The sequence below is a fragment of the Ochotona princeps genome, chromosome 4 (assembly GCF_030435755.1).
Source record: "Ochotona princeps isolate mOchPri1 chromosome 4, mOchPri1.hap1, whole genome shotgun sequence".
NCBI classification, from domain to species: Eukaryota; Metazoa; Chordata; class Mammalia; order Lagomorpha; family Ochotonidae; genus Ochotona; species Ochotona princeps.
This window is the reverse complement of record NC_080835.1, coordinates 1,143,634-1,171,569: the sequence shown is the minus strand read 5'-3', so window position 1 is coordinate 1,171,569 and position 27,936 is coordinate 1,143,634. Positions and strand designations below refer to the sequence as shown.

At 65.4% G+C, this 27,936-nt stretch overlaps 3 protein-coding genes across 5 annotated transcripts in view; 1 reads left to right on the top strand and 2 right to left on the bottom strand.

Moving 5' to 3' along the window:
• The window catches only part of MRPL23 (mitochondrial ribosomal protein L23), a 262,071-nt gene that overhangs the window by 90,847 nt on the left and 143,288 nt on the right, over nucleotides 1–27,936 (top strand). The window lies entirely within an intron of this gene.
• INS (insulin) lies at nucleotides 8,146–8,691 on the bottom strand. Of its 2 annotated transcripts, none has more exons than XM_058662677.1 (2): nucleotides 8,470–8,691; nucleotides 8,146–8,229 (listed from the first exon to the last, which is right to left on the bottom strand). In XM_058662677.1, the coding sequence occupies exons 1-2, from the start codon at nucleotides 8,689–8,691 to the stop codon at nucleotides 8,146–8,148; spliced, it is 306 nt and encodes a 101-aa protein (XP_058518660.1). The 2 variants fall into 2 exon arrangements, with proteins under 2 accessions (XP_058518660.1, XP_058518662.1); XM_058662679.1 differs by having other exon boundaries at nucleotides 8,146–8,269; nucleotides 8,513–8,691.
• TH (tyrosine hydroxylase) lies at nucleotides 10,153–26,295 on the bottom strand. 2 transcript variants are annotated; one of them, XM_058662663.1, is made up of 13 exons: nucleotides 26,181–26,295; nucleotides 14,247–14,450; nucleotides 12,912–13,074; nucleotides 12,733–12,821; nucleotides 12,534–12,601; nucleotides 12,214–12,264; nucleotides 11,886–12,031; nucleotides 11,674–11,809; nucleotides 11,489–11,558; nucleotides 11,227–11,283; nucleotides 11,042–11,137; nucleotides 10,832–10,965; nucleotides 10,153–10,345 (listed from the first exon to the last, which is right to left on the bottom strand). In XM_058662663.1, exons 1-13 carry the CDS (start codon nucleotides 26,268–26,270, stop codon nucleotides 10,186–10,188), a joined length of 1,464 nt encoding a protein of 487 aa, XP_058518646.1. In that variant the 5' UTR covers nucleotides 26,271–26,295; the 3' UTR covers nucleotides 10,153–10,185. The 2 variants fall into 2 exon arrangements, with proteins under 2 accessions (XP_058518646.1, XP_058518645.1); XM_058662662.1 differs by lacking the exon at nucleotides 26,181–26,295 and adding an exon at nucleotides 15,146–15,377.

The window sequence follows — 27,936 nt, the reverse complement described above, 5'->3', positions numbered from 1 at the left end:
GAACTGCACCAGTGGCCTACAGGCCTAGGTGGTTAAACTGGCCACAGCCAGAAGGCTTGAGCCTGTGACCTGCTTGGGGGTCTGAGGCCCCTCTGTCCCTGTAGCCTGGCTGGGCCCCAGGTTCACACTGCGGCTTAGTCCAGCTCCCCTGGGCCCCCCAGTCCCGGCTGCAGGCTGCAGTCTCCCCTGCGTCCAGCTGCTGCTCTTGGTCTGCCAGGAGCTCTCCTCCCAGGACCCTGGACGCTGCTGAAGAGAGGACGGCCTGGAGCCTGCGGTGGCCACCCCGAGCCCTGACCCTGGAAGAAACACGGGGGCACCCAGCTGGATTTCCCTTGCCCGCTTTGGGATTCAACCTGCCCCCAGTCCCTCCCAGTCTGGGCTGGCTCCTTGCACAGGGGGGAGGTGTGTGAGAGTGTGGAGGGGAGAAGCCCCAGTCTGTATTACAACCCCAGACCCCTGCACGATCCTGGTTTGCTGTGAAGTCCTCGGCCCCGCCAGACTGGAAGCACTTACCTCTCCGGAGAGGGGGCCGCTGCTGGGGCTGGCTGTCAACTTCAGTTCTGCAAGTGGGCACGCCTGGGCCACAGGCCACAGCAGCCCACCTCCGGGCTGGGCTCTCGGGGGACCCTGGCCTGCTGGGGCTCCGGCGTGGGGGCTGGCTGGGCCGGGGGTTGAGCAGCAGCAGGTGCCGGGCCCTGAGGTTCTGGGCTGGAGTCGGCCTCCTCACACACAAGCTCAGCTGTGACTACACGGCCCCTGGGGAAAGCCAAGCAGGTTCCTTTGAGCTGCCTCTGTCCAGGACCCCCGAGCCCCCTGCTGGGGTGAGGACAGGAACCTCAAGGTCACCTTGCCAGGGCTTGCCCCCTCACTCTCAGTCCAGCTGCCCAGTTGCCCAGCTGTCCCTTTCCAAACAACATAGGAGAAATTAGAAAAGAAAGACCCAGAAGCCCCTTAGGAGCCAGGCTTCATTCTTGTGGCCACACACAGGAAGGAGCCAATACAGAGACCCTTGCCCAGTGAGGGGTGGGCTGCTGCCTAGGAGGGGGAGGCGGCACACAAAAGGCCTGTCGCCAGGGGCTACAACCCAAACTGGCCAAGTCTGAATTCCACCTGCAGCCGTCCCTTTTGGGTGGAGCAAGCAGGGACTGGGAGACCAAAGGGGCGGCTGAGCCCCCCCGCATCAACGCGGGCTCTGGGCACCAGGACAAAGGAAACCCGTGTTCCTGTCTCCACGCCCACCCCCACCAGGAGGGGCTTCAAGGACTCCACGTCCTTCACGTGTTTTCTGTGCAGTTTCTCCATGGTGGTCAGGAGTTGGGGAAGCGGAAGCCCGGAAGCCTCACTGTTAAAGTGGTGTTAACATACACACACACCACACACACAGAAAAAATGTCCAAACCAACCCAGCCTGCCGGCAGCCCCTCCACACAAATTGGTGTTGGGGATTGGAGTGGGGGGTGCAGGAAGGGGAGCCCTAACCCACAGGAAAACCCCTTCCTTTCACACTCGCAGGGACAGAGAGGGGTGTCTGCTGGGAAGGGCAGGGCAGCCTTGAGACGCCTCACATTCTGTGGGCCCCTGAAGGGAGACACTTTCTCCATAAAAGGCTCTAGCTTTGCACCACAGTCCCCCATGACAGCCCCCCCCCCAAAGCTCAGGCCACTCCTGGGACCCCAGCAACAGGGGAGTCTTCCCTTCCTTCAGGGACCCCGACCCTGGTAGCTGCCCAAGGCCCCAACCCACCCCTGGGGAGTGCCAACTGCAGCCCCTCCACACATACACACACACACAGGGGAGGGTCCCCAGGGAAGACACCCCCCTTACCTGTACTCTAGTCGCTGCGTAGTCCCTGCAGCTCCCGGGCGGTGGATGAAGAGGACGGGGGAGTCGCTGGTGCCCAAGACCCTCTGACGAAACTGCCCGGACGATGATCCGCTGGCCGTGCCAACCTTAGCAGTCGCTGCCAGAGCAGGGGGTGCTCGGGTTGAGGTGCCCAGACCCTCCAGCCGGGCAGGCGCCGAGGAGGAGGTGGTAGGGGACGAGGCCGAGGCTGGAGAGATGGAGAGAGGCACTTTGAGAGAGTGCATGGTCAGTGGGCCCTGGCAGCAGGGGACAGCCTGTCCACCGCCCAGCACAGCAACTGCTTGGGTGCCAGCTGAAGTGCCTGTTTAGTCCCCTCACCTCCTCGTCCCCTCCACGCCTGTCCCCGGGCCCCTCCAAATTTGGGGAACTCTGCACCAACTTAGGAGTGCTGTGACAGCTGCACTGTGGCACTTGCCCACTCCAGGGCACCGTGCCCTAGGGGTGTGGAGGCTAGGCCCCGCCCCTGACCCAGGAAAGGCATCCAAGAGCGTGGACACCTGCCGGAAGCACTCCCTTCTAGTTAGAAGGTGGAGACTCTGTGCAGGGGGGTGGAGAGTGGGTGGGGCCTCATGTGAGTGACAGCTGTCAGTCACGTGGTGCCCTGGAATGTCTGTGGGCGTGCCACAGGTAAAAAGGGGGCGTGGCTAAGGAGGGAAAAAAACCCGGGTTCGAGAAAAAGCAGAAAAAGTCATTTTTAAAGTTTCTGACAGCATGCAGATGGTTCAAAATGGTTACAGTCGCCATATTTCACGTCAGGGTGTCCAGCAGGGAGCCCCTACTCACCAGCCACGCCAGCCCTGACCCCCTGCATGCTGTGGGGGGGCTGAGTACTCAGGACACTGAGGCAATTGGTCATACCAGCTATTGAGGGGTAGCATGACTGGGTGGGTTCCCAGCCTTGTAGGCATGGTATGGCCTGCCACGAAGGCACAAGGACAGCACTGCCAGGGGCCAGGGAGGGCACAGGGACAGGTACTGCCAGGCAGGACTAAATCCTACCCAAAAGTGGAAACTTCTTTCTCTAGCCTGCAGGGGGAGCAGAGGGGACAGAAAGCAAAGACAGGGCCACTTCCCAGGGAGCCCAGCACCCCAACTCCCCTGACCCCAGCACCCCGCTTGTATGTGTGCAGGTGCCTAGCCCAGCTCACTTGCTTGGTCCCCTGTTCTTAATTTAAGGGGTCAGGTGGCCACTGTAGAACGGAGCACAACTGGAGGGGGACCTATATCTGTCTGGTGCAGAGGGTGCGGGTGACTCAGAGCAGTCTCCCTCAGTGTGAGAGGGTCAGGGGACCCCCACAAGGCTTTTGGGGGAGAGGGATGCGGGAAGGTGCAGATGCCGCCTCAGCCCTGGGACCTGGAGGGACTTGGTATAGGGCAACCCATGGTTACCGGGTGAAGCCAGTTTTCTCTCATGGTGCTCTAGCTGGCCTTGGGGCTCCGTGACTTGCAGCTTCTACTGAGCCCTGCTGTCCACTGCACAGTTGCCTTGGGATAACTTGGCCAGGCCAGCCCTAGTGACAGGTGGCTGGGGGGTGTGAAGGTGTGATTCCCTGACACAGGAACTGCCCATGGCCCCCAGAGTAAGCTCCTGCAGACTTGGGGGGCACTCTACAAAGGGGGACTCCCTGGGCCCGACTGCACCTCTGGTGCAGCCTTTGGTGCAGCCCCACATTGTTGCATCAGCATCTCGGGACCCCGAGGGTTTGAGCCACGAGTGGGGAGCCTGTTTGTTTGCAAGGGCCATTTGGATATTCACAGACTCACTAGCAGGTCACGGAGTTAACCCAGAGAATGGTATGGTGGTGCGGTGTGCTAAGCACCGCCTGTGACACCAGCATCCCATGGGAATGGTGGCTCAAGTCCCAGCTGTGCTGCTTCTGGCCCATCTCCTGCTGATACACCTGGGGCTGCAGCCAAGTCCCCTGGAACCCTGTGTGGGAGACCCGGGTGGAGGTCCCGGCTCTTTTGCCCACTGTGTCCATCTGTGGAGTAATCCAGCAAGTGGAGGCGGGCCTTTTCTTTCAGTAACTCTGCCTTTCAAATAAACAATTATTAGTTTTTTAATTGGCTTGCTGTAGACTTGTTAAATGTTGAGTCCTGCCTCTGATTCTTAGCAGGGCCAGACTCAACACATTTGTAGGATTTGTACAACTCACTGAGCCACTGAGGCAGGGCGAGAGGCGGGGGGGCAGTGACCGGGCATGTGTGGGTGGGGATGGGAGGCACATAGCCTCCAGGCATAGAAACTGGGTGCTTAGCTGGCAAAACTCTCCTTCTCCCAAGGCCACAAGGGCACCCTGTCCTGGAGGCATGTTTGCAGCTGCCCCGGGGCTGGAGGAGCTCGGGACTCCAAGACCTAGGTAGGCCCACAAGTCCCCAAGGCCAAGCAGGCCTCTTGGCTGCTGAAGCAGCCTCATGCTGACACCTGGTGGCCATTTCTGAAATGACCACGGACCAACTTGGTCTCCGGTGCCGAGTTGGGGTCGCCGTGGGCGCAGGGTGGGGACACTCTCCCTACAGTTCGGGAGGCCACTGGGGAGGGCACACTCTGCTCCCTGTCAGCTGGATCTGAGACCTCGTCTACCTGTCTCTTGGCATTTCAGAGCTGCGGAGTGGGGACGGGGGAGCCTCTATCTTTTCTTTTTAATCTTTTCCTGACCCAGGAATTTGGGGTGCTGGGTGTGTCCCACAGACACAGATGCGACCCCAGCGGGGACCTGTCTTCTTATTTGCATCCCAGTAAGGTCGACACGCTCCTGAGAGACCCTGGGGCATAGTGCGGGGGTCCCCAGGACCCCTCCATAGCATGGGGAGGGGACGGAGCCGTGTTCCCGGGGCACGGTTCCCAAATCCCACCTGGTGAGCGGAGATTTCCGAATCTGGCCCGAACCTGACACCTGGTGGCTTCTTGTGGAATTGCAGCCACCTCTTCTGGGTGTGGCCTGGGTTAGCCAAGCTGGACAGCCTGGCCAGCCGGGCAGGCAGCAGCAGCTGGAATAACCACCCTCAAGGCTGATTTAACCCTTCCTTGTTCCTGCCATGGGGTGCCCCTAGGGTATCTGCAGGCCACGCCCACAGGAGGGGCGCACCTGCTTCCTGAGATCGAGGCACATGGCACATGCCCCTCCCACCTCCGCCTCAGGTGGACTTGACTGTGGAGGGCACCTCTGTGAACTGTCCCTCCTGGCCTGGGACAGGCTGTGGGCTCCCCAGGTTGGGGCGGATCTGGGGGAAAGCTCCCCACTCTCGGCCTGCCCCCCTGTAGGCCTCTGGATGGCCAGGGGCAGGGGCATGGCTGGAAGCGGTGAGCCGGCCTTGGAGCCTGTCCTGGGGAGGCAGGTGTGTTGGGTGGAGAGCGGGCAGTGGAGCCTCCAGCCTTCAGCCTGCGTCAACCAAAGTGGCCCTACTGACCTCAGGCTCGCCTCCTCTGCCCGGGAAAAGGGCGGGAAGGACAGGAAGGGGCGGGCCTTGTCTGGCTGGCTGCTGTCCCTGGCACAGGCGATGCCCGACCTGCACAGTCTGCAGAGGCCACTCTCTAGCCACTGCGTCCGGCAGGCTTGGGACACTTCGTCCAGGCAGGCTGCCTGCCCGCTCTCGCCCCAGCCTCTGCCTTTGGTTCCAACAGGCAGTGCAGCTGCCCCCACCCTGTCCCTCCAGCCCCTGCTTCCCCGGACTGGGGATTTGCCTTCCTCCGGCCCAGCAGGGGGTCGGGAGTGGACATGTCCTCTGGACAGTTGGAAGGTTCGGGCTGCCCGGCCAGAGGGACACGGTCTGAGTCAGTCACAGGCTCTGGCCATGTGACTCCCCAGCCCGGGGCTCAGCTTGGAGGCAGCCCTGGAGGCCTTGTCAGGGTCTGTGGGGCCAGACACGGGGGCCCCAGAGAGCGACAGGTGGTGGCAATTTGGAGGGCATCCCAGGCGAGATGGGCCTCAGCAGGCACGGGAAGGGTACACCTCAAAGGCCCAGATCACCAGCCCGCAAACACTCCGTCTCCATGAGTCGGGGCTTGGCTGGTCAGCTAGGGTGGCCCCTGCGGCTCCTATCGGGGCCAGGGACAAGCCCCATGTCCCACCTCCCACCGGGTCTGCTGGGCTGTGATCCCGGACAGGACACCAGCTACAGACTTCAACCGATTAGAGACCAAGCACTTTATCCTGTGGCACCGCCGAGTCCTGGCTTGAGAGGCCTGGCTGGTGAGAGGCTGGCTTGGGCCGGCCCAGGGGTCCCTGGTGTGGGGACTGAGGGGCGCAGCGGCCGGTGTGCCCGGGGTCCGGGCAGCCAGAGCCTGCTGGATTTGCTCGCAGCCAGAGCTCCAAATGTGAGACTCTGCCGCCCTCTGCTGGCCATGTCTGTGAATGGCTGCTCTTAGTCACCTCCCCCAGAAACTACAGCCTAGGGGTCCAGGCAGCCGTGCCCAGGGGTCCTGGGGACCCTCAGCCAGACCCGCAGTGGGCCTCACCTATGCCCACGGCCACCTTGTCCAGGAGCCAACCTGGGCCATAGATGGCTCCCTCAGTCTGGGCCACACCCGATGGGGCAAGGGGCTACCCCCACCATGTCCTCCTACACCGATGTCTCATGCCACTCGGGGCCTGCTGCTCAGGCCTTGAGGACAGTAAATATTTGCTGATGACCAGAGAGGGCAAATAGCGCTCAGGGGCTGGTTGCAGGTGCCAGAGCGTCTGTGCCAACAGCACATGCACTCCTGGGAGCCAGCCTGGAGGCGGCTGTCCTGGACACACAACCGAGGGACCCAGGGCCACCAGGTGTCCTGCCTGGTTCAGGACCAGGAGTGTGAGCAGGCTCATGGGAAGTTGGCCTGGCCCCTGGCTTGTGACAAGTGAGCACGCTGCCCTGGGTGACACCTCGGGAGGACTGAGACCCAACAGGAATGGGGAGACGTGGTCACAGTCTCCAAGGTCAAAGTGACCGGCCGGAGGCAGGCTGGGCGCTGCTGAGCCGCTGTGAGGCTCCCCGGCAGGTGTGGCTCAGGAGTGAGTGGGGCTTGCCGGTGTGGCTGGGAGCTTGGCCCTCTCCCCTCCCCTTCCCCCACTGACTTGGGGGTAGGGCAAACAGAGCCTGCCACCATGACTGGCCGTGGGCCCCAGACGCCCAGGCCAATGCTGCGGCCACTCGAGTGACTGTCTGGGGCCCCCTGCCTACCCAGGACCTGCAATGTGCGGCCCAAAAGGCTGGGACAGCCCACCAGCCCAGGCGCAGGGCACTCCCACCCGTACCCCATGAAGGCCATGTGCCTGTCACCCCATGGCTGCCTACTTCCTGCCCCAGCCCCCAGGGGCCGCGTACTCACATATCTCAGCCCCCTGCCTCTACCCGTGCAAACAGGGCCTGCCGGCTGTTCCCATGCGCGGAGGTCGCTGGGCTCGGCTGCCTGCTTCCCTCCCCTTCCGGGTCCAGTGCAGGGCGGAGTCTGCTTGGGGCCCACAGCCCCTCCTGTACGTGGGGGTGCCCCATGGACACATGGGCAGCAGTGGCCAGGAGGGATCAGAGGTGGCCCTGCACCGGGCGGCCCTGTGCTCTACCCGGGAGAGCTTCCAGCAGGGGCTGGCCAGCTCCTGGGGCGGCCAGGGCCACCCACTGACCTCTGGGTCCTTGTCTGCCTCTCGGGTGATTCCAAGCCGGGTGCCCATGAAGGAAGGTCTCCTGTGGGAGCCCAGAGCCAGCCCACGGTGGCAGCTGTGTCCCGGGGCCTGTGGGTGCAGGGCTGACCAGCAACGAGCCAGGGGTGGGAGCTTCCTTCTGGCCAGGCCTCTTGGCTTAATGGGTCTGGGGTGACAGGTGTCGCCACTTGTAGCGTCAGCCTCACAGTCTCCCGACTCATCCTGCCCCCCCCAACACACCCTGCCAGCGACATGGGAGCCCCCAGCAGGCACCAAGTGAGAAAGCCACCAGAATGTTCTCTTCCCACCAGAGCTGCCCTGGGGCCAGGAGAGTCAGCTCCCAGCTGCTGCCCACAGCCTGGCCGCTGCGACACCAGGGGCCGCGAGGTCTGGCCCTGCCGGCAGACGGGCAGCTGTCAGCCAGGAGGGGCCCGGAGTTCACAGAAGGCGGCGGACGGGCAGCACCCACGGGGACCGCAACAGAGGACAGAGTGCACGCAGTGGCTGATGGAAGAGTTTATTGGGGACAAGGGGGCGTGGGGTGTGGGGCTGGAGGTCCGGGGCAGAGCGGGGCTCGGGGGTCCGGGGCAGAGCGGGGCTCGGGGGTCCGGGGCAGAGCGGGGCTCGGGGCTCCGGGGCAGAGCGGGGCTCCGGGGCGGGGCTAGTTGCAGTAGTTCTCTAACTGGTAGAGCGAGCAGATACTGGAGCAGCACTGTTCCACGATGCCCCGCTTCTGTAGGGCCAGCTCCGCCGGCCCTGTTGTGGCCAAGAGAGCAGGACAGGGGCTCGGTATGGGGCTCCGCCCCCACAACCAGGGCCTGGTGGCCTGGTCTCCAAAGGACACATGTCCTCCCAGGACGTGTGTGTGTGAGTACGGGGCTGGGCCCTGCCCGCCCCCACAACCAGGGCCTGGTAGCCTGGTCCCCAAAGGACACATGTCCTCCCAGGACGTGTGTGTGTGTGAGTATGCAGGGTGCACACACACACGGCCCTGGTGTGTGAAGAGGCGCCCAGGCTCACCCTGCAGCTCGTCCACATCCCGGCGGGCCTTGGGTATGTAGAAGAAGCCACGCTCGCCGCACACCAGGTACAGCGCCTCCACCAGGTGAGAGCCGCACAGGTGCTGGTTGACGAAGGCCTGGGCAGGGTCCGGTCCCCAGACGATGAGCAGAGCCAGCAGGGGCAGCAGGCGCGTCCAGAGAGCCATACTGACAAGGTGATGAATCTGAGGATAGGTGGAGTTGAGGCGAGGAGCGCCCCCAACACCCCCGGCCCCCATGCCCCCAGCCCGGGCTGCCCAGAGGGCACCGACCTGCCTGCTGGTCACCTTGGAATGCAGCAGGTCCCGCAGGGCTGGCACCGCTGGGTGCTCGGGGCTCTATATAGCCCGGGCCCCCGGCTCTAGCCCATCAGGGCTCTGGGGGGTGTCGGCAGATGGCCGGCCCGGCTGAGGCTGCAGTTTCTGGCCCATTTCCCCAATGCTGGTCATTGCTGCCGTCACAGCCGGGCCCGGCCGGGGGCCGTCAGGGTCCTGATGAAGGGCTTGCCGGCAGAGGTGATCTGCTTGCAGCTGGGGGCCGCCCTCCTGCCCTGGTCACCACGCCTCACTGGTTGTTCACATCAGCCCACTAGCACGTGGCCCTGGTTCCTGCCTGGAAGGCGCCATGCGTGGCCCCGGGCAAAGAGGGGGGCCATGAGACAAGACGCTCCTTCCTGCCCACTGCCCAGGGGCCTGGCAGCCCAGTCTCTGACCCTCTGCATGTGGTTGGCGGGCCCCCACTCGTCTCCACATCTACCCAGACCCCACGGCCGGGCACGCCCCCAAGACCCGTGGTGACATGCCTCAGCTCCTGACACAGGCTCAGAGGCCCAAGCAATAAGGGTGGAGGCAGAAAGGCCCACCCGGAGCGCCCTCTTGCCAGTGGGACCAGAAGCAGGGGTGCCCCCAGCAGGCCCCTCGCAGCTGCCTCTTCTCCCCTGGCCCATGGAGCCCGGCAGCCGCCTGCCCAGGCTGACACCAGGCATGGGCTGTGGGCTTCCTTCAGTGTCTGACCCCTCCCCAAGCTGCCGGGGCACGAGGCACGAGGCGCCTCTAGCCCCGAGAAGCCAACAGGCGCAGGGGCTGGCCAAGCCCACCTCACCTGGAGCCAGGCCTGCCAGCCCATCCGGCCACCATGCACCCACCTGCTCGTCACAGCTGACCCCTTCTGACCTGCGCACACAGTAGGAAGTGCGTAGGTGCCCTCTTTGCTCAGGGCGAGGTGATCCAACCAGCACCTCTGACCTGAGGGAGGCCCCCTTGCCCCGGGGTGAGACCGGGAGGGACAAGGGAGACACACAGCCGGGCACTCACAGACTTTTATTGATGTGAAGGGTGGCAGCAGTAGGGGAGGGGTGGGAGGGGTGGGGACGCCTAAGACCCCAGGGGGCAGCAGGACAAAGAATTGAGGCTCTGACAAGAGGGTGGGGCTTGGTACAATCAGACTGGGGGGCAGGGACTCCTTGACCAAGCCCATCTGCAAGGCTGGAGTTCCAGGTGAGGGGGTGGCAGGGACCCCAAACTAGGCTTGGCAGGGCTGGGGATCCCAGGCAAGGCAGAGCTCCCAGGTGGGGTGGGCTCGGGGCAGGGCAGGGACCCCAGGCTGAGCTGGGCAGGGCTGGTGCGGGGCGGGCCAGGGGGCGGGGCCCGCAGACTGGGCACCTAGCCCAGGGCACTCAGCGCCTGGGCCAGCGTGTGCAGCTCATCCTGGACGCCCTCCAGGGAGCGGCAGATGGCCTGGGGCGTGTCCAGCACATCGATGGCCAGCGTGTAGGGGTCGAACTTCACGGAGAAGGGACGCTGGATGCGGGAGGCATAGCTCCTGGGGTGGGGTTGGGGAGCAGCAGAGGCGGGCCTCAGTGGCACTGTGGGAGGCACCAAGCGTCCCATTCGCTTCCCCACCACTGCCAAGTTCCGACTGCCCGGATGGGCCGGAGGCTGGGGCCTTCTCCAGGACATGCAGCAGGCAACATGACCTTGTCCAAGTGCCCTCCTCTGCCTGGCTTCGGGAATCTCAACCCGCCTCCAGCAAACCTTCCAGCATGGTGTGGGAGCCCGCCCCCAGCCCTGTGCACCCCAGAGGCACGTCGCCACCTTCCAAGGCTGCTTAGAAGGCCGCCGTACCCCAGGGGCCCAGTCCTGGGGAGCCCGTTCCATGCTCATCCCCTCCCAGCTCCCCACCCTCAGAGCTCAGCAGGCTGCAAAAGCCCAGCTCTGCGAGCCACCCCCCCCCACACCCTCCCAGGTCCTGTTTGGGGCAGGAACCAGGCAGCTGGTGACAGGCTGGCAGCCGGAAGCCTCTGCCCACCTGAGCTTGTCCTTGGCGTCCCCAAAGCTCTCCGACACAAAGTAGACTGGCTGGTAGGTCTGGTCCTGGTACGGCTGCACAGCAGCCGCGTCGGGGTCGAAGGCCCGGATCTCGGGCTCCTCAGAAAGCGAATGCTGACGGCAGAGGCCAGGCACACAATGCACGTGGCCCGGGCCTGCCTCCCAGGTCCCCCCAAGCCCGGGGCCTCACCAGCAACTCCCCGTAGGAGGACAGCAGCCCCGCGCCATAGGCCTTGAGCTCGCCATTCTGTTTGCACAGCCCGAACTCCACCGTGAACCAGTACAGCTGTGGGCATGGCCGTTGGCATCACAGGGTGTGGGTGGGGGGACAGCTGCTCACACACAGCCCAGGGGACCCCAGGGAAAGGGACCCACCGTGGACAGCTTCTCGATTGCTTCATCTGAAGCCCCCAGGGACGCCAGGCCGATGTCCTGTGGGGAGACACGGAGGGGTGAGGGCCACAGCGTCCAAGTGAGGGTGCCGGGGGCCTGAGACCCCTGCGGGACAGCCGAGTCCAGGAGCCGCTATTCCTGGAGCAGCCAGCAGGTGGAAGCCCAGGCCGTGGGATTCCCTGTCCCTCCGGGTCCATCCAGACGCCCCAGCCCCCGCCCACCCCTCAGGGACCCCCGGACACACCTGGGAGAACTGTGCAAAGGTGCGGTCAGCCAGCATGGGCACGTGCCCCAGCAGCTCGTGGCAACAGTCCCTGCGGGGAGCAGAGCTGAGGCCAGGGTGCCCATCCAGCCACCACCCTCCTGGCGCAGCCCCCATCCTGCTGCCCCTGGCTGTGCCCTTGGCCGAGGCCTGCACAGGGCACTCACGGTTCAGGCGAGTGCATGGGCGAGGAGGAGTGGCGGATGTACTGGGTGCACTGGAACACTCGGAAGGCCAGGCTGGCCAGGAAGTCCCTGGCCGAGAGCAGGCCCGCCACCGGCCGCAGCTGGAAGCCCGTGCGCTCTGTGGGGGGCCTCTTGGTCAGGACCCCCAGCGCCGCCCCACGCCGGCCCAGCCCCGCTCCCCCTGCGCCCCGCACCCTTCAAGAAGCGGGACACGTCCTCCAGCTGCGGGATGCTGTCCTCGCGGTACCCGCTGCAGCGCTCCAGCAGCTCCAGGGCCTGCAGGTACTCGCGGCAGGCGTGCGTGGTGTACAGGCCCCGCAGCCGGCTGTACACCTCCTTCCTGTGGACCGCACAGTCCCTGCCAGTCCCTGCGTGGGTCCCAGGGCTCAGCCCCGAGGCCCCGCCCCCAGGTCCCTTGGACCCCTGCATTCCGAGCCTCTTGGACCTGGATTGGGTCTGACTTGGGGTCCACCGCCCTCAGCTCCTGCCCCGCCCTGTGCCCCCTTGGCCCTGGACGCTTACCAGGTAGCAGTCTCCTCGGCCGTGTATTCCACACGGGGGATGGGGTTCCCGCTGCGGAGGGGTCAGAGGTCAGGCACCTGGGAGCTGGGATGGCCCATGGCAGGAGGGGTGGGGAGAGGGTCTGGCTGGGCAGAGGCTCTGGGCTGAGGACGGGTCAGGGTGCGCTGTGGTGTGCCATGGGCAGCTGACACAGGTCAGGGTGCGCTGCGGTGTGCCATGGGGGCCCAGCTGAGGCAGGTGCATACTGCATTGGAGCCGGGATTCTGGGGCCCAGCAGGCCTCCCCTCTGCCCCCCAGGCCTGGGCACAGCGGGGTCTTACTGCTTGTACTGGAAGGCTATGTCGGCAATCAGCTTCCTGCGTTGGCGGTAGGCTTGGTCCGAGAAGCCCTGGGTGGGGGCACGGGGGCCGCGGTCAGTCAGGGGGCGGCAGCCTGCCCAGCCCACACTCACTGTCCCCCACACGCTGTGAGGTGGGCAGCAGGCCAGTGGGTAAGGTCAGCCCTGGGGTGCCATCTCACCGGGTGGTCCAAATCCAGGTCAGGATCGAACTTGGTGACCAGGTGGTGACACTGATCCAGCTCAGACACTCTCCTTGGGAACCAGGGGACTTGAGGGAGGACAGGACGGGCCGAGTCAGGATGTGGGGCCGGGGCGGGGGGGCTCCGGGCTGCGGGGACGAGCCGAGGGGCAGCCTCACCCTTGTCGGCTCCGGGGCTGCGCACGTCCTCGGCCACCCGGCGCAAAGAGCTGAGCAGGGCGGCCAGGTCCCCGCCGGGCACCTGGCAGCGCACGAAGTATTCCAAGTGGGGACTGCCCGTCCGCGGCCGTGTCTCCAGGTGTTGGATCTTGGCCTCAAATGTCTGGGGGGGCGGGGACAGGAAGCAGAAGTGAGGAGGAGGAAGATGTGGGGGTGGGGGCAGGGCCAGAGGAGGACATATGTGGTCAGCTGACAACGGCAGGCCACACGCAGGACCCTGGCCCTGCCTGGCCAGGCTGGTGCCTGCAATTGACAAGCTGTGTGTCCTTGTGGCGGCCACTCTAACCTACCTCCTGGGCGGCGCTGGCTGTTCCCCAGGGGCTCTCCTGGGACTGGGCGCGGGAAGGCAAGAGAGCTCAGGTGGTGACTGGGGGTGCCATCCACGGCGGGCCGTGCACCCACCCCTCCCGGTCTCACGGGACAGCACGGTGTCGCCCGGCACTGACCCTGGGGTGTCTAATGCAATGCAACTGGGCTCAGTTTGATGTCTGTCACTGCACATGCCGTGTGCATAGCTGCTATCTGCCACCCCCGACCCCTGACCCCTGATCCCCAGGCCCTGTCCATAGCTCCTACATTGGCACCTGCCACCCCGACCCCCAGGCCCTGTCCATAGCTCCTACACTGGCACCTGCCACCCCGACCCCCAGGCCCTGTCCATAGCTCCTACACTGGTACTTGCCACCCCGACCTCCAGGCCCTGTCCATAGCTCCTACACTGGCACCTGCCACGCTGACCCCCAGGTCCCTGGGCCCTGTCCATAGCTCCTACACTGGCACCTGCCACCCAGACCCCCGGGCCCTGTCCATAGCTCCTACAGTGCCATCCCCCAACCTCTGTTCACATAGCCCTTGGCTTCCAAAGTTATAAGGAGTCCATGTCCCATCCACGTCCCTTCCACATCCCCAGGTCTCCTAGCAACAGGCCCTGGGGCAGCACAGCCGTCTGGCCTGGTGCTAATGTCATTTGGAGCTTCTTCTGGAAGCCGGTCCGTGGCCCAAGGGCAGTGTGGCCACAGCAGCTAACACAGCACTCACCTGAGCCAGGGACAGGCGGCACAGGGCAACGTGGGGTGTACTCAGCCACCCTGCACTGTGATGGATGTGGCAGGCGCAGGGGCAAGAACAGCCCATGGACGCCCCCTCAACAGCACATGGTCCAGCACACACCGAGCCCTGCACACACACACACACACACACCTCACATGGTCCAGCACACACCGAGCCCTGCACACACACACACACACACGCATGGGACGCTCCCAGCACCCTCACCTCAAACACCTTCACTGCCCGGGACAGCGAGGGCCTGGCGTCCCTCAACGAGAAGAGCAGGGTTACTGCCGCCTTCCCATCCTTGTGGGCCACTGCCGCGGCCTCCAGGGCACCCCCGGGCTCTGAGGCGGACGCCGCCGCCGCCTGTCGCTCCTTCCGAGCATCCTCTATGAGACTCTGCCGCCGGCCCACGAACCGCGGGGACTGTGAGGACAGGGATGGGGTGGGCTGGACAGCTGCTGGACGCCTCCTCTCCCCACCTGCCTGTCAGCGCCCTAGGCAGGCAGGGGCAGGGCACCTGGCACAGGTGCCAGCTGTCTGACCCGTCCGCTGTGAGGGACTCGGCCCTGCAGTCACCACAGCTTTGCCTCAGGCCCACCCTCGGCCAGGATGCAGACCCCAGCTGTCCCAGGGAGTCCTCCTCCACCACGCCCCACGCCCCTGTCCCTGATGATGGTGTGGGGGTCTTATGGATGGCCTCAGTCCCAGCTGGTGGGGAGGCTTCCAGTGGCTTTGGGAGGCACTGCAGCTGGTGGTGGTTTCTCCAGAAGGGAGGAGTGAGATGGAGCCGAAGACCCCTGCTGTGAGTTGAGGAGTGGTGGGCTATCCAGATGTAGGGTTACTCTTCTGCGTGGAGGAGCCCGCTGGCCAGGACGCCCCCACTCCCTGTGAATAGCTGCTGTGTAGAGGATGGCCGGGGTGGGGCGTGCCCTCCCTGCCCATCCTGGCAGCTGGGAGCAGGGAGGCCTGTGGTGAGGGGTGCACCAGGGCACTCCGATCCCCGGAGATAGGGGCCCGGGCCAGCCCCACCCTCGGCTCCGGCTGGATGAACCTGCCTGTGCACGGGGTGCCCACGGCAAGCCTGGCCATTCCGGGGTGGCCTCCACCTGCCCCCTTACCATCACAGCCTCCACCTGCTTGGCGTCCAGTTCGGACACGGCCCTGCGGAAGCCCCGGGCCTGGGGGGCGGCAGCAGCAGCGTCCGGGGTGGGCATGGTGTGGTGGGTGGTCCCAGGCTCCTGTCCTCAGACCTTGGGCCGGTCGCCTCTTATAGGCTGAGCTGACGTCAGGGCCCTCCTGCCCCCCCGCCGCCCGCCCGCTCCCACCCAGCTCCTGCCGCTGTGCCTGAGGGAGGCGGGGGTGGGCGTGGAACGAGCCCCAGATGCCGGGAGAGGACTCCATCCTCCCATTAAATCTAATTGCAGCCGTCTGCGTCAGCCCCAGCCAGGGGCTGGGGACATGCAGGTCCCCTCGACCACACACCCCGGGGGAGGGGCCCGGGCTCAGCCTCAGCTGCTGAGGGCTTTGCTCTTCCAAAAGCTTCCTCACGTCCTTTGGGCCTGACTGCCGTCCCCTACACAAGGCACTGGTGCCTAGCTCCCCAGGAGGGCTCCAAGGGACCTGCGGTGAACCGGAAAAGCCAGGCCCGGGCCGGTTACTGAGGAGGTGTCTCTGCAGCCCCCTGAGCATGGCTGGGTGGGGCCCGAGAGCAGCACCACAGCCTCCCCTCCCACGATCTCTCCCCTCTGGGGGACCGAGCCCCCACCTACACCCTCCTTTCCAGAGGCTGCCCACCCCGAAGGCTGCTCCAAGCCTGCGCATGCTGTCCTGCCAGCCGCAGCCCAGCTGGCAAGGCCCTTTTGGCAGGTCACTGGTGGCCTCAGCTTCCAGAATCTCCCAGATTTCCTGGGGACCTGCCCCTTCTTTCCAGAGAGCCCTCCACCCCTGACAACAGCCTCTGGGACCATCCCCTAAGCTAAACAAGCTAGCAGCAAGGGGGTCCTATGCCTCGCTGCCCAGCCCTCTGATCAGCACGGCCCAGGGCTGGCTCCCTGCTCACCACGGGGTCCCACCTGTTGGGCTTTGTGCTGGAGGACGGGCAGCTGGGGCGCTAAGGCCCTGCTGCCTGACGCCCCATCTCTCAGCCAGCAGCCTCGGCGAGGTCCCATGCAGCTCTCTGACGTGGGCTCGGTCAGCACACCCTGGCCTGGAGAGTAGGTGTCCAGCCTGGGGCGGTACTAGGAGGCCCTGGCGGGCTTCATACTCGCCCTCCAGGGTTCTGCCAGGGACCCCTGAGCCAGGCAGCCCCCAGCCCTCTGCATGCCTGCTTTACTGTTTGCCCAGGTTGTGCAGTGCCCCGGCAGCCGCAGGATGTGGATTTAACCTTTCAGCAAATGTCTTCCCGATACAAATATTGTCTTTTAATTCGCTCTCCTGCCTCGGCTGGTCCTGCCTGTGTGGAGGCTGGGCAGAGCTGAGTTTCCTGACTCCCTGAGGCAGGTGGCCCCCAGGCCAGAGGACCCCTGGGCACCCTTCGGCCTGCTGCACCTGCTTCTGTCAGCTCTCGGTCTGTCCCCCTGTCCCAGGGGCCTGGCAGGTCCCATCCTGCTTTGGTGCATCTGGGACCTCCCTGACCCTCCAGCTCTGGCAGGTATAGGTTCTGGGCTCAGCCCCTGGCTTTGAGGCTGCTCCCCTACACCCCAGCCTTGCCCACTGGGGCATCCCAGGCCCTCCCACAGGCCTCTGGGGGGGCAGGGGTGCTAATCAGAGCATTGGGTGTGAGCCTGGCCCTGCTGCCACTCACACCAAGCCCCCGCACCCCTAGATGCCAGCCCACACCCAGGCAATACTGCCCTGGCCCTCCCTCTGGGCCCAGCAGCTCTGAGCGGCACCCTGGGAATCTGTGAGCAGTCCAGAGTAGCCTGGGGGTCTGAGGTTACCACCAGTCAGCTGGCTGGAGCAAGTGGTTGTCATCAGCCAGCGCTGACCATGGGCGCTGCAGCTTCATGGGCAAATATGCGTGGGCAGGCCATGCACACACACGTATATACATGAACACAACACAGAGACACACGTGTGTAACTCATATCCGAGCTCAAGAGTGCACATGTGGCCACGTCAGGCACAGCAGCCAGCCGCCCCTCACTCTCCTTGTGGCTTCCCAGGGCCCTGGCATGGGGCCTCAGGGCCATGGTCACCTGGGCCTCCTGGGAGGTGGGCATACCCTGCCCTGGGGTCTGAGCCTGAGCCCCCCATCCCGCCCCGCACGAACGTCACAGGCCTTAAGCAGGGTCGCAGCCCTGGAGGGCTCCTCCCTCCACTCCCGAGAGAACCAAGCAGCCCTGCCACCCGCCTGTCAGGCCCAAATGCCAGAGCAATTAGCCCTAACGAGGCCATCGGATGGAGCAGGCGCGACGGCCAGCGTGGATGTGGGGCTGGTCGATCAGGACACTTAGGAATAATTGGGCTCTCTGGAGTCAGGCCACAGTGGCTCATCCACCCTGCAGCCGCCCCAACCCACACCCGCACCTGCTCGCCTCCCCGTCCCGTCCCCTACCCACTGCCCCTCGACCAGGCTGCCCCTGGGGACACCCTCTGGGCCCCTCCCCATCTGTACTCACTCTCCCCTCGCCCTTGCAGTCGGGGTCGCTGGCCTCAGCCCGGGGCGGGGGCTCCAGCTCCTGCACCTCCTACTGTGGGTTTCCTTGGTCAGCGTGAGAGAGAACGCCTATAGGAGGGTATGTGTGCGTGTGTGCATGGCGTGCCGGGGTTCCGTGTGTGCATGGCGTGCCGCGGTTCCGTGTGTGCATGGCGTGTCGCGGTTCCGTGTGTGCATGGCGTGTCGCGGTTCCGTGTGTGCATGGCGTGTTGTGTGTCACAGGCCCACACACCTGTGTGTGGGAGCAGCACCTGCGTGCATGTGGGCAGCCACAGGTGGGTCCCTGACTCCTGCCCACATGGGCCTCAGCCCTCAGCCCTGGGGTCCTGTCAGGTGCTCCCAGTTGCTCGCAGTCCGCCTCCCCACGGCTGGTGACTCAGCCTGTGACCCCCCACTCCCCCCCGCTCTCCACAGCCCCCGACAAATTAGCCAGCGGGAAGCGACATTCGGTTCTCGTTAGTCACTGTGAGACGCCCTGGGTTGTGACAGCAATCACATATAATTGCAGAGCATGTATGCTCGGCCCTCGGCTCGGGCGTCACCTGCCCTGCGGCTGCAGCCGGGCTTAAAGGGAGAGTGCCCCTCCCCAGCCCGTCTGCACCCAGCCCCTCCTCACGCACAGCCAGGGACACACAGGGCGCCCTGCGGCAGGTGGGGAGCGGGGAGGAGGGGTCCTCGTGCCACCTCCCCCAGGGTGGAAGAGGGACCCCTGCCAGCATCCACTCCTGTGCCTGTCCCTGCCCTGGCTTCCCTGCTTCCCGGGGGGACCAGGCTGTGCAGCTCAGGCCTGGGCCTTGCCTGGGTGCCCCCCCACTTTTGTCGCATCTCCAGGCACCAGGCGCTGCTCCCACAGGACCAGAGCCCAGAGCTCAGCTTACGGGTGGGGAGACCCAGGCCCAGCTCCCACAAGTCCTGTCAGAGAAGGGGAACTGAGGCTTGGCAGGGGTAGGAGGTGGGCAGCCCCTGCAAGGAGTGAGGGTCCAGCTGGGGTCTGCAGCGGCAGCTTTCCCCCCAGGGGGTGGGGGAGGGTCTCACCCCAGCCAGGCCTGCTCCTTCCCCATTTGCCCCCATTCTTTGTGTGGGGGACCCAGCTGAGCCCCCAGACTCCCCTTGGAGCAGCTCCCGGATGCAGGTGGGGGGGCAGGCTGATCCTTGGCCCGCCCGGACCGCCCCCAGCTGACATTTCGGGCTCTGCCGGCCCCGGCACCTGTAACATTTACACAGCTCCCAGTCGCTCGGGGCTGGGTGCACCCTAGGCCAGCCGCCCAGATCCAAAGCTCATTTTTAATAAACGCAGCCGGCACAGCAGGGGTCCTACCTAGCTCCACGGGGGGGCTCTCCCATCCTAGCCCTCTGGTTCCCTGAGAGGTCCCCACCTCCCAGGCCGGGGTAGGGGGAGAGGCAGTTGGAAGGCAGGGGAAACAGGCCAGCACAGCCAGTGGGAGGAGGGTGGTGGGACCCCACAGCTCCGTGTCCAAACCCACCTCTCGCCCAGGTGAGCCAGGACGGTCAGGGCCCACCATGGCTGGCTTACCCTCCCCAAAGAGCTTGCAACAGCGGGGCTGGGCCAGGGTGAAGGACTCCATCAGGTACCTTGTGTGGGTGGCAGGGCCAAAGTGCCACCTGCTGCCTTCCAGGTTGTGTTGGCAGAAAGCAGAGCTGGGGGCAGGCAGTGTCGTCACCCAGCGCCTGTCCCCATGGTGATTCCCAGCCCCTGCACCCTCCCTGTAGCTGTGGTTCCAGCTGCTCTGGGGACCCCTGACAGGGATCACCCAGGCCCTGCTCTTGGTGGCCAAGGGTGAGCTCCATGTGGCAGCGTGCAGGTCACCACAGCTCCCTGGACACGCCCACATACATGTGTGTGCATGCGTGAACCTACGCTACACGCTTGGAGGCATAGCGCCACTGAGCCCCCTCCAAGACCATACCACAGATGCCCCACTCGTCACCCCTCATCTGCCAGGCCTTCCCTGGGCGGGAAGCTGTGCTGGGCGTGGCCTGAGGCGACAGGTACACCCACAAACCCTGCCCACTTGCTGCCAATCAGAGCCTGGAGCCCTGAAGGCAGGAGGCAGGGCTCCCAACAGCCCGTTCCTTCCTGCGCTGTGGGCTTGCTCCCTGACCCTCATCCCCCTGCCTGTAACTGGGGAGCCTCTGCCACCTGCCTCCTTCTGAGTGGCCTTATCCCCAGGTGTTCCTGGCTTGTGGAGGCGTGGGGCTCGGCCTGGGGGGTCGTGGGAGCCGAGGAGAGTGAGGGAGGAGGAGCGGGTCTAGTGTGTCACCCAGGAGCAGAGAGCTGGCAGGGAGGGGACGGGGACTCGGGGTGCTGGCCCCACAGTGTGGTGGAGCCCCTTCCCTGTCCCACCAAGGCTCCGCCCCCACAGCCGAAAGTGGGCAGCAAGGTGTCCACCGTGCAGCAATGGGCACAGCTCAACAAAGGAGCTGAGTCCTGACCCCACCACCAACAGGCAGGGGGTTCCGACTCGCTCCCAGGCGGCCAGGGCTGGGGTATAATCCAGCTTGGAGCACACACCCTGGGGGTGTCACCCACAGGAGGTTCCAGAGGAGCACCACAGAGCAGGCTCAGAGGTCAGTACTGTACAGGCCACAGAGGAGCAGTGCATGTAGAAGGCCCTGGAGGGAAGGGACCAGGAGCTGTGCGTGGCCGTGGCCTCAGACCCTGGCCGGGCCGGCGCTGGGACCCACAATGCCAAGGCCGGGCTGGGCAGCCAGCTGGCTCCCTGTCCTGGGTTACGGAGGCCTGGGTCAGCAAGGCAGCCCGGGTCCCGTGTTCCTGTCGCACAGTCGGGAGCCAGTTACAGGTACCAGCTGCCCTTGGCTGCCCTCCTAACTGGGAAGTGACTCGGCCTCCCGCGCCTGCCCGCCCACTGGCCGGCCGGCGGCGTCCAGCTCTGCGTCTCCCTGTTCCTCGCCTCGGGCAGCGTTGCCCAGGCATTGATCACCCATTAAGGCGCGTTATCTCCCATTACCGGGCCGAGCGATCAGAGGCTGAGGAAGCAGATCAGGGCGATGGCCTGGACAGTCGCCTGCCGAGCCGTCCCGGGGACACTGCCCCTCCGGCCTGTGACCCGGAGCCTAGAGCAGCATGGTCTCCAGGCCTCCTGGGGCCACGTGCAGGCACAGCGAGCTGCCGCCCAGCACGCACGCACACACACCAGCGCTAATTGCAGAGCCCATGTGTGCACAGAGCCAAACAGGGCCTGGCACTGGCGCCTTGGGGTACAGGAAGGCCTGGTGTGGGGCGCAGGTGTGTGGTGGGGGGCAGGGACGGGGGTAGAGCTGCCAGCAGCTTGGCCTCCCACCCCATGCGCGGGGACTATGGGGTCTTCCGCCCTGACCACACAGCCCCAGGGATGTGTGATCTTGGCTCTGGGCATGTGGCCGTTCGGGGAGTGAACCAGCACATGGGAAATCTCTGCCTCTCTTTCTCTCTCTAAATCTGACTTTCAAATAAATCAACAAACCGAAAAACAAGAACAACAGTGAGAGCACAGGCATCAACCAAGGATCCCAAATCTCGGACGTGGCTGCTTCCGGGAGTGGGGCCCAGGCTGAGGCTGGGGTGGGCTGCCTACTGCTGTGGGAGTTAAGGGGTCCCTGTCAGGTCAGGTGGGGTTGGCAGCGTGGGCCAAGGGGTGCCCACTGAGCAGCTTTCTCCAGGGGAGCCGACTGGCAGACGCCCCACTCCCTGGGCCGCTGCAGGAGCCAGACAGAGGCCGCCTGACGTTGGAGTGTGGACAACAGAGGCTGCCCTCAATGTGCCCCTGCCTACCAGTTTTGCCAGGGCGTGCAGGCCTGGCCTGTGTCACCAGCAGGGAACATTGGCTGCCCCAGGGTACTGGCTTGGGCCGCCGGCGGCAGGGGGAGGAGCTGGGTGGGGGACTCCAGGCTTTCAATAGGGGCTGGGCAGGATCCTTAGCCGGCTGGAAGAAGGGACCCCGGGAGGTTTCCGTGGCCCCTGGAGCCCCAGCTTGCACCTGCTTCCCCTCAGCCCCAGCCGCTGGGGCCCGAGCGCACTCGCCCCACCTCGTGGCCAATGGCGGTACGAGAGAGAGAGAGAGAGAGAGAGAGAGAGAGAGAGAGAGAGAGAGAGAGAGAGAGAGAGAGACTGGGGCCTGCCAGGGGACACAGGGGTTGGGTGAGCCAGCAGGTCCTCCGAGGGGGCGTTCCTGAGCTCCTGGGGGAAGTGACTGAAGTGGGAGTAGCCGTCCTCCGGGGTCTTGATGCCCCCACCCCACCCCATGGCTGTCGCTCAGTGAGGTGGGTGCAGTGGGACCTCAAGTCAGGACCTTACAGGAGCACCCCCTCGGCACACCCCACTGCAGGGCAGCCAGACGGCGCCACCCCCTCACGACCCCGGGCCACCTGCTAGTCCTGAGCTAGGCCCCCAGGTCGGCTGCTCTGGAGAGGGGCTGGCAGCAGGGAGAACAGCGGCCACACGGCCACCCTGGCCACCCCAGCCATCCCGGCCACCCCAGACACCCCGGCCACCCTTGGCAGGCTCACCCTTGGCTGCACAGCCAAGTCCTCGCCGGCTCTCTGCAGTGTGGGCACGTGGCCACACGATGGCGCCCGCTCCCCGTTTGGGGGACCTGCCCGTGGGGAGGGTCTCCATCAGGCTGTGACAGGGGCACAAAGGGTCCCAGATGTGCCGACACTGGCAGGAGGGCTGGAGTCACCCCATCCCTGCTGGGATGCCCCCTGGGGGTGCAGGGTCCTCAGGTTCCCCACACCCCCTCAGCCTGGCCCTGGAGGTCTGGATCCTGCGGGCACAGCTGTGCACACGGAACACACGTCAGACGGTGTCCCCCTACAGCTACACACACATGCTCCCTGCTCTCATGTCAGCAAGGGGGAGCGTGGACCATGGCTTCATCCCCTCCTTCAGGAAGTACACACACTGAGCAGTCTTACACCACGGGGCAGGGACCCTGCCTTGCCCAGCGCCAGCCGTGGGACACTGGGGGCTCAGGCAGGTGCCCTTTGCTCTACCTTGCACAGGGCCCTCTGCTGACCCTGCATGTCAGCCAAGGTGGCCGTGGGACCTGGAGGGCAGCAGGTGGCATCTGCCTGGGGGACAGTCCGGGGCAGGGCTGCAGACGTGCAGGGGAGGAGGGGACTCCATGGCCCCCTCTCCTGGCACACCCAGAGTGCCCTGGTCCCTTGGGGGCTCACGGCCACGTCCCCTCTTCCCACACCCACCGGGGCCACGCCTGCGCCTCCCAGTGGCAGCCATGCTTTGCCTTGGGCGCTGGCCTCTGCAAGCAGGAACCCCTGCTGGAGCCTCTGGTTGGCCAGGTGACCTGACCCCTTAGGATCTTTTGTTCCCAAGATGGGCCAAGTCCCCTGCCAGGCCACCTGGCCCTCCCCTGCCCTGGCATCTGGCAAAGCTCCTGGGTGGGCAGTAGGTGGCCATGGTCCCTGGAGAAAACGAGCCCGGGGCTGGGGCAGCCCAGCTGGGGTGTGCAAGGAAGGGCCTGAGGGTCCGCTCCTGAGATGGGAGTGGGGATGAGCCCACTGCTGCCGGTTAGCACTACAGCCCACAGCCACAGCTTTGGGGTCCTTGTGTGGGCAGCTGGCTCCTGGTCTGCGGACAGCGCCTTCACCCCTACATACCTCTTCCCGTTACCCCATCCCTCTCTGACCTGTGCCCACTGGCATGAAGCACCAGCCACGGGCCTGGGCAGGCAGCATCCGGGTGTGGGACCAGCAGCACGGGGACGGGGGAGACGGAGGCTGAGTTCACAGAGGCTTCAGAAACTGTCACTCACCCACTCGGTGACCCACCCCCCACCCGCAGCCACAGCATGGAGGCCTCTGGGCCCAGAAGGTCAGGATCCGGCAAGAGGCCATGGGGCAACTTCAGTGAGGAGGTGCAGGGGAGCTGGGTGGGTGAGCAGGGAACAGACCAGCAGATAGTGCCCACAGATCACGCAAAGCCAGGTGCAAGCAGTGATGGGTTCATGAACCGGTGCAGACAGCAAGTGAGGGGAGAATGGAAAGCTGGTGGACAGAGGCACACCGGGGCCAGCGGGAGGAGGGGTGGCAGGGCAGGTGAGCAGGGGTGAGTGAAGGGTGGGTGTGTGGATGGGTGGGTGCGTGGTTGGATCCTTGGGTGTGTAGGAGCTGGCAGTGAGGTCCTACTGTACTGACAGATGCATTTTCCAGCCCAACTCTGGCTCCTGCCCCAAGCTGAACCTGGCTGGACAATGCTGTAGGCAGTGCCTCCCACCCCCAGGCCTTAACCCTGGAACCCACACCTCACCACCACCCGACTTGGTCCCGTATTCACCCAGTCCCCGGCGTCCAGGGCCTGTCCCACCGCAGGATCCTGCCGAGCACCCGCACTGAGGGGACACACGCAGTTGTGCCATGGCCGCTTGGGCGCCTGCCCTGGGATGCTCAGAGCTTGCCCACCTCCCTGCGGCCTCTGAGGTCTGGCTGAGTTCTCACAGGTCCCCAAAGCCTTCCCTGCCCACCCCCACTGGGGCTCTGAAGTCCAGGCCTGTCCTGGGTGCTTGCCGATAGCACCGTGAGTGTGTGGGGTGGTGCTGGCCCTGCAGGCACCCCGTACATCAGTGGGGCAGGGCCTGGTGGCTCTGCACGGGTGCTCGGGCGTGGTTGGGTGAAGCGGGCCTCTGTCCCGGGTGCTCGGGCGTGGTTGGGTGAAGTGGGCCTCCTCGGGCGTGCAGGGGCCCAGGAGCTCGGGCCCACGTGCACACGTGTGAAGGGCGGCAGTGGTGTGTGCGCAGGGACCTGGTGTGAGAAGGGCTCCCTGGACCTCTGGGGTTCCCATCGCATCCCCAGCTGGTTCTGGGGGGCTTGAGGCCTCTGGGGAAAGGCTTGGTGGGGGAGAGACGGGGAGCCTGGCCAGTAAGCCTGCTGGAGCTCACCCAAGGGAGCCTCTCCCAGCAGGCTCCAGGGCAGCAGAAGCTGCGGGCTCCTCCCTGCGGTTGCGGGGGTTTCCTGGTGCCGAGGACTAGCTCAGTGCCACGGGCCCAGCAGCCCCGGGCTGGGAGGCAGGGCTGGGCCCTGGCAGGGGCACGGGCAATCGGGGCCCTAAAGAGACCGTCTCCACAGGTTTATGACACCCAGGAGCGATAAGGCAGCGGGATCCGACCCGGCTTTATTGGCCCGCGTTTTATCCTCTCTGCTTCGGGAACAAACGGGTTTATGGCTGGGCTCCCTGCCCCTGTCAGCCACTAGCGGCAGCTCTGATGGGGCCGGCACACAGCAACCCCGCCCCCTGGCCGGGGTCACCGACACCTGCCCCACAACATCCCTGGGGGACACGGCCACTCTGGGTCTCCAGCCCTTGCCCTCTTGGTGGCTGTGACTGTTTCCATAATTGAAACTCCATGCCAGTCAGACCCAGCGGGGCCTTGGTCAGCCCCCAGACTGCACCAATGGGCGCCCTGTGCCCTGCCCTCCATAGGGGTCTAGGGACGAGGGTATAGGGGTCCAGAAAGGCAAGGACATTGGCATGCTGGCCGCAGAGCCCTGAGGCAGGGCTGGAGTCCCAGGGCAGAGCCCAGCTTCAAAGGGCCCGGGGAGGATGCCAGGCCACCCCTGCCCGCCCAGCGGGACATCAAGAGGCCCCGCCCTAGGGAGAGCTGCCCAGAACGGCTGGAAGGGAGCGGCTGCAGAGGCCTCGCCCAGGGGCCACCGGGAGCGCAGGGCTCTGCCCGTGGAGCCTCCGGCAAGGCTGGGTGCCTGCAAGAAGCACCAGGCTACGAGGATGGAAGCCCCTCTTCCCCGGAGGCCACAGGCTGGCGCTGTGGACCCCTTCCTGACCAGAACGGGGAGTAGGGAGGCCCCGGAGATGTGTCCTGACCTCAGGCAGTTCCTCCCATTAGGCCTGCCCTAGACACAGGCCTGCTCCAGGACAGAGCGGTGCCTTCCAGGGCTAATTCGCTGCCCCTCCCGGGCCCCAGGAGGCTGGGAGCTCCAGGGCCCATTCCTGGGTATCTGATGGTTCCAGGCAGGGGGGGCTTCCCGGGCCAGGGTGTGGATGTGGTCCTGTCCCTCTGGGGAGGAACAGCTGTGGTCAGCCGTGCAGGAGCCCCCCCTGGGCCTGGCACCTGGGGGGCTGCGCTGGAGCCTGTCCCGCAGCCAGGGGTTCCGGAGAAGCCCACGTCCTGCCCGCCCCCTGCTCTTCCTCCCCTGCTCCCTGCCTCTCCTCACTTCCAGACTCCCCACCACCCACCTCTCCCCACAGCTAGCTCTCTCAGCTCCTGCTCTCTGCGCTGCACCTCTCCCCTGCCCCAGGGTCAGGGCTGGGATCGCTGTGCCCCACCCCCATCCCGCCCCATGACCCCTGGCCATAGCACAGGAGGCGGAGCAGAGGGGTCTCAGGGACCATGACCCCACTCCGTTCACAGCTGGGCGCCGAGGAAGGGCCAGCTCTCCCTGCTGGCGGGTCCTGTGGCTTTCTTGGTGTTGCTGCCTCCCCCGTGGGCACACAGGAGCCATACCTGGACGTGGCCCTCAGTCCATCTCTCACGAGACAAGGAGGCTCCACATCCTGTCAGATGTCCCTGTCCCCTTCTCCTGGAGGGCGGCATCGTGGGAACTGCATGCGGGGTGGCCGGTCTCACCACTGGCCCTGCACGCTGGGGCTGGAGCCGCCGCGCGGGGGCACCTGAGTCCAGGTGCCCTGGCTTCACCCCCGCCTTGACAGGGAAGCTGCTCCCAGGGCCAGCATGGTTCAGCTTTGAATTCTGAGCACACCCTGCCCCCCGTGTGGGTCCAATCTCCCATGGGCTGGCCGAGGCCACACTGCTCTCACAGGGGTCCCTCCATGGCACCCAGAGGCCCATCTGGCTGTGGGTATAGTGTGGGCATAGTGGGGGACAGAGGCCCTCAGAAGAAGTCAGGTGCTAGCAGGTGGGTTTGCGTTCTAGAGCGGGTCTACTGCCAGCCCACACCTGCTACAGAGGCGGGGTGAGCTCCATGGCTGCCAGGGGGCAGCGGGCAAACAGGAAGTGTGGCTGGGGAAAGGGGTGCATGTCTGAGGAGGGGTGGGCAGCAGGGACCACCCTGGTCAAGGGGCCACACCACAGAGGCCAGGGCCTCACCTGGGCTCCAGGACACTGCAGAGCGGCTGGCACGGTGGCATGGTGGGTAAAGCTACCACAGGCAACGCCAGGATCCCATATGGGTATCAGCTCCAGTCTCGGCTGCTCCACTTCCCATCCAGTTCCCTGCTAATGGCCTGGGAAAACAGTGGAGGACGGCCCACGTGCTGGGGCCTCTGCCCTGAGTGGGAGACCTGGAGGAAGCTCCAGGCTCCTGGCTGAGGCCTGGCCCAGCTCCAGTGGTTGTAACCAACTGGGAGTGAACCAGCAGATGGAAGATCTCTATGTCTGCCGCGTTCTCTGAAGCTCTGCCTTTCAAAGAAACAAAATGCATTTTTTTCTAAGTACATTGCATGCAGACTGGGGCACCGCCCACCACGCAGCCCATGTCCAGGCCTGAGTGTGTACATGCCACATGCTACGTCAGAGCTGCAGTCCAGGCCTGGTGCCTGCGGGCTCCAGCAGCAGGGCCGAGGAGCAGCCTCTCCCGGGGACCGTGCAGCCAGAGGGTTGCGGGACCTGCCTAGAGGGGGCTGGACGGTGTCAACCAGAGATGCAGGGTCGGCTCAGCGTCCAAAGCCCAGCCGAGACTAGAGACCCCACAGACAGCGTGTCTGACGGCGTGGGACAGGGGCTGGCCCAGAGCACAGGCTGGACACCAAGGCGTGGCTGGCAATGGTAGCAGAGCATGGAAACCCCCAAGCAGGCCTGGGTGGGGCTGGGCAGGAGGGCAGAGAACAGGGTCCCTGGGGTGCAGGGGACTGAGCAGCGCTCCCCCAGAGCAGCCAAGCTGGAGCTGGCAAGGAACAGAGACAAAGAGAGGCTCCCGGGGCCCCAGCACAAGGCGGGCAGGGCAGGAGGCGTGGAGGGACGTGGCTGGGCCTGTCAGAGCCTCAGGAGCGGCAGGGCAGGGCCGCACTGCCAAGTCTCCACGTTCCAGGTTCGGCCACCCTTGGCCTCCCAGCTGCAGCTCCCCCGCCCCAGACCTGCACGCCCCTGCATGCTACAGGCCCAGACCTGCCTCCCACCCTCTTCTGCAGAGGTCAGGCCCCAGCCATGCCCGCCATGCCCTCCTGTGGGGGTGATGGCAGGCAACAGCCCCGTGCTGGCATTACAGAAGGGCTCTGGGGACACTCCCAGGGGTGCTGGGCAG